This window comes from Chanos chanos, chromosome 6 (assembly GCF_902362185.1).
Source record: "Chanos chanos chromosome 6, fChaCha1.1, whole genome shotgun sequence".
NCBI classification, from domain to species: Eukaryota; Metazoa; Chordata; class Actinopteri; order Gonorynchiformes; family Chanidae; genus Chanos; species Chanos chanos.
The window spans coordinates 17,165,778-17,182,675 of record NC_044500.1 but is presented as its reverse complement, the minus strand read 5'-3'; the positions used below and the strand labels follow the sequence as shown (position 1 = coordinate 17,182,675).

Genomic DNA, 16,898 nt, shown 5'->3' with positions numbered 1-16,898 from the left:
GGAGATACGAAAACGGTCCCACCTTTGCAGATGGGGGGTGGGCCGCTCCACTGGGAGGGTTGTCCTGGGACGCAGCGTATTGCTGACTGGCCTTGCAACTCATATCCACTCAGACAAGAGAAACGCAAGGTCTCCCCTGCCTGGTACACACGCTTTTCTGAACTAAGGATACTGAAGGAGGGAGTGCCTGGGTGACGGCAAGGCTCAAACGTATCAGCTAATGGGGAGGAACACACACACACACACACACACACACACACACACATACACAAATGTTAAAGGAGTCCTCTGGTTTCCCTGTCTACATCTGTCATTTGATTGAATTCATTTTCTGTTCTGTGTATTTCTACGCTTTGCAGTTCAACATTCTCCGTAAGTTCAGTCGAATCACTATCTGTCAGTACTTATTTCTTTTTCCATCAAACAATCAGGTCCACTCTCTCTCCCTCAAATGAACCCCTCTCACTATTATTCTCTGTAGAAACGCTATCTGATTAGATGATAAATATTTCTTCAAGACCATACAGTAAACTCTCCATGCCAAAAAACTTTCGGCTATTACTTGGAGGGAAGGGGTGGGGGTGGGGTGGGGGGGAATAGAGATTTCATGTACTCACGGATGCATTTGGGCAGTTTTTGGCTCCATTTAGGCCCACTTGAGTCTCGATGGTAGCAGGTGAGTAGGCTGTTGCCAGACAGTGAGTAACCTTTATTACAGATGTACTGTACTGTAGAACCCACCGTCAGCCGCGGGCCTGACATCACCCTACGACTGTGCTCCACTATTCCCGGGTCTGGACATGACAACACTAAAAAATGACCCCGCAAAACAAAACACAGGTCCTGTTTCAGTTTCCAGCAGGCATCATAAAACACTGAAAAACACAATATTGTCTATAAGTGAGAACAATATAAAATCAATAACACTACTAGAATTCAGCCACAAAAAAAAAACTCATTCCTTAAAGAGACTCTTACTGTAAATCAATAAATGTATTTACACAATATGCGGTCATGTGTCTGATACAGTCAATATAGTGTATAAACCATGGTCTATTAACCTCAGTAACCGATTCATTTTCCTCCTCATCATTCTTATATCGCATTCTCAATTCTTTCCACCAGTCTCAGAAAAACAACTCCCACTGTGTCTGACCAAAGGTGCATTACAAGTCTTAACGGCTGACCAAAAAGTGTCCGGTTGTTCTCCTCCCAACCAGTAGGTGGCGGCTATACTACATAAAACCAAGATCTCTAAGAAAATGCAACGTCTACAGGACTAACCAAACCTTCTTATCTATTATGGATGAAACCCAAAGTCTGCTGTTCAGATTTTACATGAGCAATGGCAAAATTATTTGTAATACGAAAGAAAGAAGGTAAAATTCTCCTGTGATTTGATCACTAAACAAGGCCCGATTAAACGGCTTCAAAGTTTGGTCTTGGCCTGGGTACACAAAAGCTGCAATTCCTCATTTCTATAGCTCTTTTTACAAGGTATCTAAGTGGAGCGGCATGCTGAGAACAGAGCGATAAAGGCTTCACAGGACAGTGTTGTTGTCACTGATCCAGCGCCTTCCCGTCGGCTGTCACAAGGAGAGATTTCAGACGATGGGTAAACAGAGGGAGAGGATGTTGCAGTTTATGAGGCAGCTTGTGATTGGATGGTTCGTGAACAAATGAGAAGCCAGCTATTGTGATAACGTTCTGTCTGGTAAGGTTTACCAGATGCTGTAAACCCCAAAAAGCCAAGCAAATGTGAACTTCATTGCCTGTCCACTCAAGAGTAGCCACCAGAATAAAACATGTCATTTTGTAACTCTGAGGTTCTGAAGGACCTAAAGTACTCAGCTGCTTGCATTCAGAATCAGTTCACAAATTGATTACGGGGGAAGCAACCATGCTCTTTCCTGTGGTGCTCCACAACAGGACTAAACCAGCACACTGTTCAACATCTACTATCTACTACCATCTATTAAAATGCCAGATTTGGGTGCCAGGTGAAAGATACAGTCAACAAACCCAGTTCATTTGAACTCAACAACAGAGAGAGTTTATAGAGTGAGTTAGAGGAACCACTGGGAGAGCTGATGTTACTTTATTCCCACCAACACACACCTCCATGTAATAAAGAGATTAATCTCAGCCCCTCTGTCTCGCAGCTGTACACCACAAACCCAATTCTCTCCACTGTGGGAAACAGACCTGTGGGGTACAGATGTCTGAGAGCTGACTGCTCGGGACTGAGCTCTGCTCTCTGGGATTCGCTGGCTCTTTAGTACAGGATGATACCTAGGACCTGGTTTAGTATTGGATGATACTTAGGACCTGGTTTAGTTAGAGAAGACACTTAGGGCCTGGTTCAGTTCAGGATGATACTTATGGCCTGGTTTACTTAGGGATGATACTACAGTTAGGGATGATACTTATGGCCTGGTTTAGTTAGAGATGATACTACAGTTAGGGATGATACTTATGGCCTGGTTTAGTTAGAGATGATACTACAGTTAGGGATGATACCTAAGGCCTGGTTTAGTTAGAGATGATACTACAGTTAGGGACGATACTTATGGCCTGGTTTAGTTAGAGATGATACTACAGTTAGGGATGATACTGATGGCCTGGTTTAGTTAGAGATGATACTACAGTTAAGGATGATACTTATGGCCTGGTTTAGTTAGAGATGATACTACAGTTAGGGATGATACTTATGGCCTGGTTTAGTTAGAGATGATACTACAGTTAGGGATGATACTTATGGCCTGGTTTAGTTAGAGATGATACTACAGTTAGGGATGATACTTATGTCCTGGTTTAGTTAGAGATGATACTACAGTTAGGGATGATACTTATGGCCTGGTTTAGTTAGAGATGATACTACAGTTAGGGATGATGCTTATGGCCTGGTTTAGTTAGAGATGATACTACAGTTAGGGATGATACTTCGGGCCTGGTTTAGTTAGAGATGATACTACAGTTAGGGATGATACTTCGGGCCTGGTTTAGTTAGAGATGATACTACAGTTAGGGATGATACTTAGGACCTGGTTTAGTTAGAGAAGACACTTAGGGCCTGGTTCAGTTCAGGATGATACTTATGGCCTGGTTTACTTAGGGATGATACTACAGTTAGGGATGATACTTATGGCCTGGTTTAGTTAGAGATGATACTACAGTTAAGGATGATACTTATGGCCTGGTTTAGTTAGAGATGATACTACAGTTAGGGATGATACTTATGGCCTGGTTTAGTTAGAGATGATACTACAGTTAGGGATGATACTTATGGCCTGGTTTCTGAGTCAGCTTTAAGAAATCATGCCTACCAAGATGACGTGGATGTGGATGGACAGAAAGACAGTCAGTCGAGTCGCTCGTGTACTCTGTCTCTGCCTGGTGACACTACCATATGTCTGCCATCAGATTTCTACTCTGCACTGTCTTCTGATCCCTCAGAAATGAGAAGTCACAAAGTCCAAAAAACAAAAATCCTTCTTTTTCAGAACACTCTCTGTCTGGAGGTACAGCTGGAGCTCACTGGCGCGTCGACAGAAGGAAGAGTGATTTTTGGAAAAATGCCAAACAAAAGGATAGATATTGTGAAGTGTGAAAATCAGTGAGAAAGAAATGCAATGACACTGCAAATTGAAACAGGCACCTTCATCCCTGGATGTCTTACAGAGAAGAACCCAAGTTATTACCAACCATCTCTTCTCTCCACTGTCCTCAACACCACAAAGCTGCATGGGTGGGTGAGACAGTGAGAGCTCATAAAATTCTGCTCTCTCTTCAGATGGGTTTCAAAAGCCCATTTCACCTCTGCACAGAACACTGCCTCTGATCAATGGCCAAGGTTATATTCATAGTTAGGTTATATTAGTAGTAGTTGTATTAATATATCAAGGTTATATTAGTTTATGAGAGTGATAGAATGTGTGTGTGTGTGTGTGTGTGTGTGTATGTGTGTGTGTGTGTGTGTGTGCGCGAAGGAGAGGGTCACCTCTTTCACAGGAAGGTAGGTCACCGCTCCAGGTAAGGTCCCACTGACACATGAGTGTCTCTGTGCCCACTACTTCAAACCCTGGGTAGCACTGGTACGTCACCACGGTCCCATGGACCAGCTCTGGATGAGAAGTTGTCTTCCAGCCGTTAGTGATTTCAGGAAGCTCAGGGCATGTATCATTACGGGGCACCTCTGAAAGACAGAGAGAGAGAGTGAGAGAGAGAGAGACAGAGAGAGAGAGAGAGAGAGAGACACAGAGAGAGAGAGAGAGAAAGAGAGAAAGACAAGAAGATTAACACGACCTTATAAAATGAGTTCAGGGCAATCCAAACACACATTAATAGCTAATAGGACATGACAAAAACTATCAACACAAGAGGTGGGGTTCATGTAAACAGTAGATGTGTGTGTCTAGTGAATCAAATAGAAGGTGTCAGTTTGGTGGTGACTGGCGAGTGCAGGGGGAAGCATGAAGACAGCTGCTAATCTGACTGCTGATGCCCAGTCCCCCTCACAACGGAGCCGAGCAGGGCACCGCACTCAGCAAACACCACTAATGAGTACAAACATGCATCGTAATTGTTTGCGCCTCCAGTAGGCTAGATCCCATGCACCTGCAGCACTTGGCCGAGTCTCTCCCCCCCCCCGCCTCTCTCTCTCTCTCTCTCTCTCCCCCTCTCTCTCTCTCTCCCCTTCTCTCTCTCTCTCTCTCTCTCCCTCCATCCCTCTCTCTCTCTCTCTCTCTCTCTCTCCCCCTCTCTCTCTCTCCCCTTCTCTCTCTCTCTCTCCCTCCATCCCTCTCTCTCTCTCTCTCTCTCTCTCCCTCCCTCCCTCTCTCTCTCTCTGTCTCTCTAAGTTGTTTTCTCTCTCTTGCATGGGGCGTGAAAGGACTGCAAAACATCTATCTCAGCCCTCTTCAAGTCATCTGCATTCTGCCTCTTTTCCCTCTCTCGCTCTCTCTCTCTGCATGGAATTCATTATGTCTTATCAGATCTCGTTTTATAGTTTGGCACCAGTGGCGTGCTGATGGAACGCTCTGCTCTTCGTCCCAGGGAAGGTGTGCGGCAGGAGCTATAGCTCAAAAAATGACCTAAGTTACTCTCTCTCTTTCTCTCTCTCTCTCTGTCTCTCTCTTTCTAAGGTCATGTCTGTCTTCTCCTTTGTTTCAGTCATTCTTACTCAGTGCTGCCCGCACACACATATGCATTCATATCAGGTAGTGAGGATATTAAGTCCCTGGTGATAATTCTACCATATCTCTCACAGGCAGCCAATTAACAGCTCTCACTTTTAATTAGCACGTCCAATAAAATTTCTTAACACTTTCTACAGGGCGACTGGAAGGCGGCTTATAAAAGTATCAATCATTCAACAGCTGATCTGATTCTCACTGCATTTGCTTGTTGGAAACACACAGTTGCAGAGAAGAACAAATCTATGGGAAATCTTACCAAAGAAGTGGACCACAAAGCCATTGTTATAGCCATAGATGTTGGTGGCTGGGTCTGACTGGAACTGGAGGGTGACGTCGGCCGTGGAGGTGTAGAGTTTGAAACGCGGCCGCGAGCCACCGTACTGACCGAGGATCTTGGCCGTCAAGTCATCGCCGTCGTAAAAGGTCAATAGGTCATTCTTCCCCATGTGCAGGCTGTAAACAGACAAAGAAATTCCTTTCATGTTTTAAAATCCGATTAAATTCAGCTGAGACAAGAGTCTGTCTGATCAGTTTGTCCTTCATTCACCTCCTCTTCCGCCTTTACCTTCTTTTCTTTTTTTACACGTCTTTTTTTTTCCTTTTGAAATTCTCTCGCTATGTACTCCATCTTACGTTCTCCCATCTGCCCCACAATAGCCACATACCTACCCTGTCTTTTGTCCAGGTTTGAGTCTGTAAGTGTGTGTAAATGTGTATGTTCGAAATCGGAAAACACAGTCCAGTGTTTGAGTGAGCCTGGATGTTTCTCACTGTAAAATGCTGATGTATCAACACACAGAGAAAGTGCATTTAGCTGTTATTCTGTATCCTCCCTGTCTCCTCCCCCGCCTCCATGCATGTTTCAAAATAGCTGGAAAATCAATTACTTTGGGTACACAAACCGGCGAGAGCCAGTGTTGTAACTCAGTTGTAGCAATCTTGAGAGAAACAATATGATGGAGCATGCTGGGATTTTTACCCCCCCCCCCTCCCCTCCCCCCCGACACACACCCCACACCTCCCAAACTACTCTTATGGCGAACACAAGTTATCAGCTTCTTTTGCGTATGCCATTAAAGCTGCATAAATTTAATTTTATGAAAGGAGTTTTTGAGATGACTTGAAGTTCTGAAGTTGTATCAATATACACCATACACACACACACACACACACACACACACACACACACACACACACACACACAGACAGAATAACAGGCAAATCTTTGCCCAAGGTCTGCTTTGAATATGCTGTATCATTAAAACTGTATAAATGAAACTGTTCTGTTTTTGCAAGGTCTCAAAGTACTGCAGTTTTATCAATAATCACACAAACTCTCTCTCTCTCTCTCACACACACACACACACACACACACACATTCTCTGAAAACAAATCAAACACTAATCTGAAGTCTTTGCCCAGGCTTTGCTTTGAAACGTTGTCTGTGCAGGTACTCATGACTGGACTGGTGCAGGTGCACACTGTGAGGCATAAAAAAGCTTTGTACTGAAGGAAAGAAAAAAAAGGAAAAAATTCCCTCCCAAAAGCAGGTGATTTAATCTAACCACCTCTGAAAAGATCACAGGAACCTGTTCACAGGTCTAGGGAACCAATGACCTTCTGAAGATCCTGTAGTGACATGAAAAGAGATTGGGAAGTGAGCCTGAAGCTGAGGTGACTTTGCTCTCTGTGGCAGTAAGAGGGAATGACATTACTATATAACTGTAAGATTAACGGAGCCTGTTAAAAGGGAAATAAAACAAAAACAAAAACAAAAACGGCCCTCACTAGTCGTACCAGCAGTAGTAGGGAGTACTTCAGAAGAACAATAACAATAACAGACGAGTGAAGGAGAAGGTGTATTTTGCCATGCTTTGTAGTCCACATTCTGTAACCGTGGTTTGTGTAGGCTGATGCTTGCTGGTTGTGTTCGTCACCTCTGGACAGATGATGTGATTGACGGAGATAGGGAAGTGACACGCGCACTCTGTCTTGTAACTAATTAATCACAAGTGTCCAGTGACAGGGTTCATTACAAGAGAAAAAAGAGAATGATTAATCATTTCTGCTCCATGGCAGCTGGAAGCATAAAAGCAAGTCAAGGAAAGAAAAAAGGAACACAAGTGAAAATGAATACACACACGCACACACGAATGCACACACACACGAACGCACACACGCACACACACACGCACGTGCCTGTACACACACACACACATGAATGCACACACACACGAACGCACACATACACACACACGCACGCACACGCGCACGCACACACACACACACACACACACACACACACACACACACACACACACACAAAATAACAGGCAAATTCAGCCAATGCCAGCACTGACTGGAGTCTTAAAAGTCGGTTACGTTTTTGTTGGTGTAACATTCCACATCTCCTGTCGTGTTACAAATCTTTTACAAAGAAAATAAAAAAAGAGTATTCTACTAAGACAGGCGAGAAGACAGAAGATGTGTGTCACCACATGTGGAATGTGTTGTGATAAATTCAAACAAGCCTTTGTGTGGCTGACTGACGTTTCAACTGACAAAATCAATCGTTTTTACTATTTGTCGGCAGTAATTTCATTTTGTTTAATAAAAATAAGAAGAAAGAGAGAAAGAGAAACAGGCAGATTTGAACTTTGCCAGAAGCACAGCTGCCACCCTACAGCATCAGAATGCATTAAGTTACCAAAGACAGAGCTCAGGATGACATCCCTCTCAAGACAAGATAAAAAAAACACACAAAAATGGGACATTTGTCAACAGAAAAGTGCCACCTGTCCACTGAAATGCATGAAAACAAATAACAAAGTTCTACACTGAGGTAATGATCTACTCATAAGGTCATTTTTCATACTGAGCCAATGGACATATAATTTATAATTTTGACTAGAGTGAAGATGAGACGCATTCAAACATCGCTCTGGGGCTAATTTGAGGAAAAGAGAAATGGAAAAGGTTAGAAAAGCATCTGCTATCTTTTCAGGACTAAGGGTCACAGCACAAAGCTTAGATTTGTCATCCGTTAGAGGAATCAAAGTGAAGCAAGGTGGCTTTATCTGTGAATACGCATCAGGGCTGAAGGCACTTTGCTGTGTTTTGAGAAAGGCTTCACACACAGCTAACTCTTCAGTGCTCCTCTGAATATCTCTCTCTCTCTCTCTCTCTCTCCCTTTCTCTCTCTCTGTTTAATGCAGATTAATCTACCTGAATGACTACTCTGCCGGAAAAAAAAAACAACAAAAAAACTTTCAAACGCAATCCCTCGTGTGGAAGCTAAAGCACGAAAAGCATTCAGCCGAACCTTATCCATGTTTACGCTTTGCCTACATTGTTCACCTTCACTTGACCTTCAAACCTCTGCTTCAGTCCATACAACTTTGAAGTGGAGTTCATATTTGTTCTACAGAATACAGGTGCAGAGAATGTGGAAGATTAGAGGTGCTTTCTTCTGCTGTTCAGAGAACTACTTTATTTTTTAAATAGAACATGTATAATCCATTGAGGACGCAACCGCATTCCGAAATTGTCCTTGGGGACCTTCAACTGGGAAAAGCAGCATATAGAAATCAGTTTGAAAAAGAAACAAATCATTGACAGAACTTCTGTAAAACTCGAGGCGTTAAAAAGGAGCTCTTAATCCAGCTATGTGCATGAACTTCAACAAACTGGCAAGTTCATATTATCACAGATTACAAGGGAGGAAAACAAGGGAAGCCCACTAAATCCAGCTAGCGGCGGCGGACACTGTTGGCAATTTTAAGCGGTTGACAAACGCGGGAGGGCTAAAAATTCCATATAAACTGTCAACATTATCGGAGAGTCATAAAAAAAAGACGATTTTTTTTTCTCACACAATGGAGAGAAAATGAGTTCAGCTCTTTCAGCGGAGTTTGTCTTTTTAATTAGAAAGTTAAATATTGGCTCTCCTCACAGTTTCCCAGGGTTCTGGCCTGGTGTCTGGAGAGAGGCAAAAGGCTTGATTTATGACTGCCTTGCCAAAAGCCATAACTCTCTGCGGACAATACTGTTCACAACCCACAATGCCCTGTGCCTCAGCCAACCGCCCACCCAGGAGCACAGAAAACACAGAGAGAAAGAGAAAGAGAGCAACAGCAATGCATTTCGAACTACGAACTCGACAAAATCCTTCTTTAAAAGTGCACGCAGGTCTGTAGGGCTGCATTCTTGCATGTAACATTGACAAGCACCTCAGCAGAGAGACATTATAGCTCTCTCACAAAGCTTCTGATCACCAGTATTCATCAAGAAAAGGACAATTTCACATCTGTGCAGCAGAGTAAATAAACGAGATGTCACTGTAACATATGGAACGGACTTTATTACATGAATTACGTTCGCATTGTATAAAAAAACATTTTTTTTTTTATTTCAACCTACAAAAGGTTACACTTTAATATTATCTAGCTAAGAGAGTTTAGATGAACTAATGATCTAATGTATCATTCTCTATTAATCCCCAGGCGGCTACGATCACCTTAAACTAACCACAGGTCTGTGGTTCACAGTGTATTAAACTAGCTTTTGTTTTACTTGAGACATCCATCCAAATCACTGGGCTGTCAACACTTGTGTGCTGCCCCCCCCCCCCCCCCCCCCCCCCCCCCCCCCCCCCCCCTTAAAAGGACTCCAGGTGGGGGCTGTGACAGATGAGAAGTTTAAAGAAGAGTCTTTGAGGTCCCAGAACGTTTATCAGACATTTCTGATGGTTGTGGTTCTCCGAGCACTTAGTTGTGCACTAACGTGTTTGTGGACTGCAGTGTGCAGGTGCGCCGTGCTGACTGTCACCTGTGTTTCCCAGCCCTCCCATTACCTCCAAGCCACCTTGCCTGCCCCCCTCCCTTCCCCTCCCCAAAACCACCCCCACTCCTGCTGTTTCTGCTAAGTTAATTAATCAGCCGTCATTACGCGCGGTGTTTTCTGGTAATTAAGAGTGTGTGGTTGTGTTGATGAATGATTATGGGGGAGGGGGGAGAGCGTGCTCATTACCAAACTGGAGCGTTCATAAAACGCTATTACTGAGGCTGGTTCTGGTACCGTCACGCCAGGAGGAGCTGAGGCCTTGCTCTCCACTGGAGACTGAAGGACATTAAAGACCAGAACTGAGTGTATCACAGATTACAGCCTTAAGGCTGGAGCAGGTCCTGAATACACTCACTGATACTGATCTAAACCAGCATCGTGGTTGGAAACAGGGGCAGATTTTCTTGTGGATCTATTGTTGTTTCATCTCTCTCTTTGTCTCTCTCGCTCTCTCTCTCTCCTTCTGCATGTGTGTGTGTGAGAGAGACAGTATGTGTGTGCATGTGTGTGTGTATGCGTGTGCGCGCGTGTGTGTGTGTGTGTGCGTGTGCATGCGTGTGCCTGTGTGTGTGTGTGTGTGTGTGTGTGTAGGTCTCTGAGGGTCTGAACATCTGTGGCAGACTCCAGCTCCCTCCTCTCTCATTTTTTCCCATCTATAGTTCTCATTTGATGCGCTCGGCTGATAATGTCCCATATGCCATTTGACAAATTTGGTCATTTAAAGATGAAAGAGAGGGAGGGGAAGGGAAGGAGGGTGCCCGCTTTGGCTTTTACAGTGAGGTGTACTGAGCCAGCCTGTCCAAGGCTATTCCACGGCCAATCCATCCACTTCACATCGCTGTTCCATCACTCAGTTTGCCTATTATTCCAGCTTTGATCACCTAAACAATAGGTCATGTAGATAGCGGGAGTTGCTGCTGATAAGCTTGAACAAGACACAGGGAGGGGGGAGAGGGTAGAGCGAAAAAAAAAAAAAACCCAAAAAAACTTTATCATCTTCAGATGTCACATCGTGTGTGTGTGTGTATGCGCACGCTGTTAAGATAGCGTAGCAAAAAGAGAGGGGAGTTTGTGTCGAAAATTCAAAGGGAAGAAAAGAAAGCCCTTTTATGAGAACTGAAACCCCCATTACGAATTCAAGCGAACCGAATTTTTTTCGTCGGGGTCGAAGATAACGCTCGCGGCTCGCGTACCCAGTCCCCCGCCTACTAGGCTATATCAGACCGAGTCCCTTCTCCCGCAAACCGACGGCAAATTAATTACGCTGACAGCTCCTGGTGCAAAAACATCTCACGTGCCATTTATTACGCTGCCACAACAATGCGGTGCCGCACGCTGCTGTGACATCGCAAGACGGAAAAAAAGGGGCGGGGGGGGAGTGGGTGGAAGCATATGCAAATGAGTGAATGTTAATTAAGGAAGCCAAATTATTGAACGCATGGATAATCTATCAGGAGCTGACACAGCATGGCTTCTGTGTTCGGGATTGTCACCTGACAGAGTAATCATAGAAAACACTTGTTTCTCCCTTGCTCCACATAATTGATTCGGAGGAGAGCCGTGTTTGCGAGAAACCAATGAAATAATTGGTTTGCCGTTAGACTTTGTTATTAACCTTTGCACGTCAGTACTTATATGTCCCATTCATGTGCAAAATGTTCTTTCATCTTCCTCCTCAACTTTTATGAAGAAAAGTCATTAAGCGTTTTACACTCCCTCTTAGTTCAGTCTGCAGTCTCCATTTCTGCTTGTGTGGAGTGGGAGTGTAATGATCTAGTTACAGTGTGATTGTGTGTGTGTGTGTGTGACTCTTTTGAAGAAACTGAGGTGAAGAATCCTTTATGCCTAGTTTTTCTGAGCTTACACCTTTGCCGGCAGCATGGCTGATGGAGCTGTCACAAGCTGCGGAGAGAACAGAACTGGACTTACGATCTGCCTGAGCCTAAAAAAAACGTCCAAATCTCCCACTTTTTCCTGAAGGTCAGTCGGGGCGGGGCGGGGCGGGGGAGGGGGTGAGAACATATCAACACTGCGTCCATATTTATGACACACAAAACCAGCGGACTGCTGTTAACGAGTACTGTGCTGGTTTGCTTCTATGTGAGAAAGCGAGAGAAAACCAAATGTCACAATTGCTGATCATTCATTCATTTCCCAAGCCACTCATCCTAATTAGGGTCGCGGGGTGCTGGAGCCTATCCCAGCACTCATTGGGCGATAGGCACAGTGAGCGCTGGGATAGGATGCCAGTCCATACACAGGGCAGACACACACATTCACACCTAGGGGTAATGTCAGCATCTCCAATTGACTTGACTGTCTTTGGACTGTGGGGGTAAACCGGAGCTCCCTGCAGAAACGGGGAGAACATGCAAACTCCATACAGAAGTTTGAACCCAGGACCTTCAAACCCAGGACCCTGGCCGACCGGCAGGGAATCAAACCCAGGGCCTTTAAACCCAGGACCCTCAAACCCAGGACCCTGGCTGACCGGCAGGGAATCAAACCCAGGGCCTTCAAACCCAGGACCCTCAAACCCAGGACCCTGGCCGACCGGCAGGGAATCAAACCCAGGGCCTTCTTGCTGTGAGGCAACAGCATTAACCACTGTGCTACTGCGCCGCCAATTACTGAGCAAAGAATCTGAATAAAAGACTATGCATCCATACTGATGGTGATTCTTCTGCCTTAGTTCACTGTGACTAGGGCAGACAGTGGATGCTACACGGAGTTAGATGTATTGTTTGTAAAGGAGTCTGTAAGAAAAGGGTCACTGTCTGGAACAGACTGAAAGTCCCCTGAGAACCAATCACAGAACTGCCAAGTATCAGAGCCAATCACTGAAAGCCAAGTATCAGACAGATGAACAGGCCTATGGTTTGGGGCTGGGGCCTCAGGCATCAGACAGACAGATAGACACACACACACTCACACAAACACACACACACACACACACACACACACACACACACAGACGAGAGAAAACAGCACATCGCTTGCCTCTGTCTTACATCACTTAACCAGGCACAGGGGGAATTGTGAGCATTATATCCACAGGTGAAGCCTGAGCTCTTGACAGGTATAAATCTTTAGAAGTCTAACCAATAAAGTGCATTAAATACACTTCACACAGTGATGCATAAAAAAGCAGGAGGTGAGAGCAGAGAGCACAAGTACACCACCAGTAGCAAAAAAGAAATAAGTGGTGGACAGACAGGTATGGACTGATGTACAGACGGACAGATACACAGTTACGACAGTAACACAAATTGGACAGTGATTAGATGATATGTGAGGCGGGGTGATAAACCTACACTTGGATGTCCAGCATAATCCGTTTGTCCTCCTCCACATGGATGCCCCAGATACAGTCTTGGCCTTTGTCGTAGGCCTCGGGCCAGTTAGGAGACAGCACAACACCAGCCGAGTCTGTGATCTCCCCACTGCACACGGCTGCGGGGAACAGAGAGGCCGCGGGAGAACTTAGAACACAGCACGCGTTCGTTTTAGCATACGAATATATGCCTACGAAAATCATACAAGCATTCACACACAATGTGAAAAGAAAGATAAATGCACTCCTGGATCCACACAAATAAAGTGTGTCTAAACATAAAGACACTCACGCACATTTGCATGCACGCACCTACACACACACACATTCTATCACACACACACACGCACGCACATGCACGCACGCACATGCACACGCACACATACATTCTATCACACACACACACACACACACACGCACGCACACGCACGCACACGCACATGCACATGCACACATACATTCTTCACTGAAAATGGATACCGGTAAACCACTATTATTTGATAGCGCACTGCAAAACCTATATCTCTGAATGCTTCTTAGGAAGTCAGACTGAGAGAACGAAGATAGATTTGAATTTATAGGCCTGAAGTGCATACGTTAATCATTAGCTACTATAACAGGCTTGAGATTCATAAACAGATTGGCTTTCTGTTTTTTTTTCCTCTTCACCCACCTATCCACATCAGTGCACTGCTTTACCTGAGCGTAAGCACATTTGAAAATGGAAAAGCTGTTGTCTTGACCGTTAGCTGCACGCAGTCTGATTAAATCCATTCAATCCAAACTCCATTGTGCTGTAAACGCACTCAAGCACAGGGCTAGATAATATGCCTGCATGTGTGTTTGCATGATAGAGAGAGAGAAAGAGAGAGAGAGAGAGAGAGAGAGAGAGAGTGGAGGGGGTACATGAGTGTGCGTGTGTATGTGTGTGTGAGAGAGAGTATGTATGTGTGTGTATGTGTGTGTATGTGTGTGCATGTATTTGTGTATGTGTGTGTGTGTTTGTGTGTGGGTGTGTGTGTGAGAGAGAGAGATAGAGAGTGGAGGGGGTGCATGAGTGTATGTGTGTATGTGTGTGTGAGAGAGAGTATGTGTATGTGTGTATGTGTGTGCATGTGTGTGCATGTGTGTGCATGTGTGTGTATGTGTGTGTACGCGTACACGCGTGAGTGTGTATGTGTATTTCTTGTGTATGAGCCAGGCTTGCTTTATTGTTGCTGCGGCTGGTATGTGCTCCCAGCAGTGGCACTCGTGGTTAAATGATTTTAGTGTTACATTCGGCCTGTGGCTGCAGTAAAGCGACGCAGGTCCTGGGGAGACAAACTGAAGTGGATTTTACAGTAATGGCTGTAAAAAGGATCAGCACCACTCATTACTGTATCCACACTCCATACTTATGAGACACATCAGCACATAACTGTTACACAGAGCATGTACTGACATTACCATACATGACTCTCTCTGTCCTATCGCTCCTGGCCAGTCATGACCTCAGTCACCACATGCACACATACTCACACACACACACACACACACACACACCCATGCACACACACACACAGTCACACACACACGAAGACACACAAACACAAGCATGTACAGACACTTTCATATGCACACACACACATACACACACACATACATACACACACACACACACACACACACACACACACACACACACACTCAGACACACACATACACACACACCCCGCAACTACGTAGACTCACCTCTGCACGCAGGCTCTGTTTCATTCCACTGTGGGTTATCTGGGTCCACACATTCAATAATGATGGAGCCCTGCTCCAGGGTATAGCCAGGGTCACAGGTGAACTCCACCACTGTGCCCACAGCATAGCTGCTGTCGCTGCTCGTGAAATTGCCGTATTTGACAAATGGTTCATAGCAGTGCCCTGGTGCAAAAGCTGTAAAGAAACACAAACAAACCCGACACTGGACTGAGCCCAACCTTTAGATCAAAGTCAGAAATCTTTTTTTTTTTTTTCCCAGAGTTTTCTTTTTAGTCATTTGCCTCAATTTTCTAAACACAAGACATAAGAACCAAACTTTCTTGCAACAAAAAAGAAAGCTTTTTGAAGCTCCAAATGTGTTTTCAATTGCCTGAACACAACGACAACGCAATCTTTCTCCAACCTCGCTATTTTCCCCCATGAACGAGTAACAAGGTCAGAAGTTGTTGACTACACAACAAAAACATAAAAAACAACATCAACAAGAAAGAGCAGACAAGTATAAAACATTGGACTTTTCTTTTCTTTTCTATGTTTCTTTTATTGATTGCCTTTGACTTGCTTTTTTGTGATTAGACGATGTCCTTTTGTTTGCAGCAGGCCAGACTAGACAGACACGTGGTAAACACAGTACTGGTGATGGACACAAAACGGTAAAGGGTAGAAACACACCAAACCCAACTTGTAAATGTGCCTCCACCAATATTCAAACAAACAGACAAACAAACAAAACACCAAACCGCAAACACACAAATCAACAAGAAGGAGATAAGAAGTGAAAACCATGTCAAAACGAACAAGCTGTTCAAACAAAGGATTTACAAAGTGCATATCTCCAGTAGCCAGGTTGACTATAACGTTCAGTTAAACCAGTGAGTCTTAAGGTTACTTATGAGAGGACACACGTGTAGGAGACTCTTTATGTTTAAAATTAGTGGAAAAACAGACGCAACAAATATGAAATTTGACTAGTTTTAGGACTGAAGACATTGATAAATGTCTCAATCTGTTTTTGTTTCAACCACCATTCCTGTGTAGTCCTCAGTCTCTTCCCTCCCGGCACTGACAACGCCAAAAAAAAAAAAAAATCAATCTGATTTTTACCCATATGTTCAACTCCAAATTAAAAAAAAAAAAAGACTGCAGAAATATTATTCAAATGTATGGTAAAGTGATGTGTTTTTTTTCCATCCGAGATTTTGACAGCTGCCCTCGTGGTTTTGTGAGCATGTCACAGAGGGAGGTAAGAACGGAGGCATGACAATAATAACATAATATTCATCTTCAATATTAACCGCACGCATAAATCATAAATCACGACTGATACAGCAACATGGTACCACTTGAATGTCGTTCGGGTTGGCTCGGCAGAAGTCATGGTTTTGAAACGTTTACATTCATTTGCAAAGGAAATGATCCAGATTGTAAAACCGTATGATTTTATTTGCGTGACAGGCATTTGTTTCCTTCTATTGATCATTTTGTTTGTCGCGTGAACCGTTTTGAAAAGTCCACCAATGGTGTTGGAGTACTGATCAAAGGGATAAAGAAGCGCTGTAATTACACATCTAAAACAAAGCTCTGGATTTATAATTCCCTGTCAGAGACTCCAAATAACATAAATGAATTATTTTGTACGCTCTCTGTCAGAAAAAATCAGAAATTTTAAGGCAAAGTCTCTTTACAAACAGCTCATCTAACTATCTGCACTTGTCATTAGTCTCATTCATCTGCATGAATGTCATTTAGATGCATTCTCTCCATGTCTTAGC

At 44.1% G+C, this 16,898-nt stretch overlaps 1 protein-coding gene across 1 annotated transcript in view; it reads right to left on the bottom strand.

Annotated features, from left to right (window-relative positions):
• sez6b (seizure related 6 homolog b) overlaps window positions 1-16,898 on the bottom strand; it is a 130,560-nt gene that overhangs the window by 2,286 nt on the left and 111,376 nt on the right. Inside the window, exons 9-14 of the mRNA XM_030778118.1 lie at window positions 15,106-15,300; window positions 13,355-13,493; window positions 5,455-5,651; window positions 4,001-4,195; window positions 618-809; window positions 23-217 (exon numbers count right to left, since the gene is read on the bottom strand). Of these exons, the coding sequence (XP_030633978.1) occupies window positions 23-217; window positions 618-809; window positions 4,001-4,195; window positions 5,455-5,651; window positions 13,355-13,493; window positions 15,106-15,300 (1,113 nt within the window). The remainder of the gene's footprint in view (window positions 1-22; window positions 218-617; window positions 810-4,000; window positions 4,196-5,454; window positions 5,652-13,354; window positions 13,494-15,105; window positions 15,301-16,898) is intronic.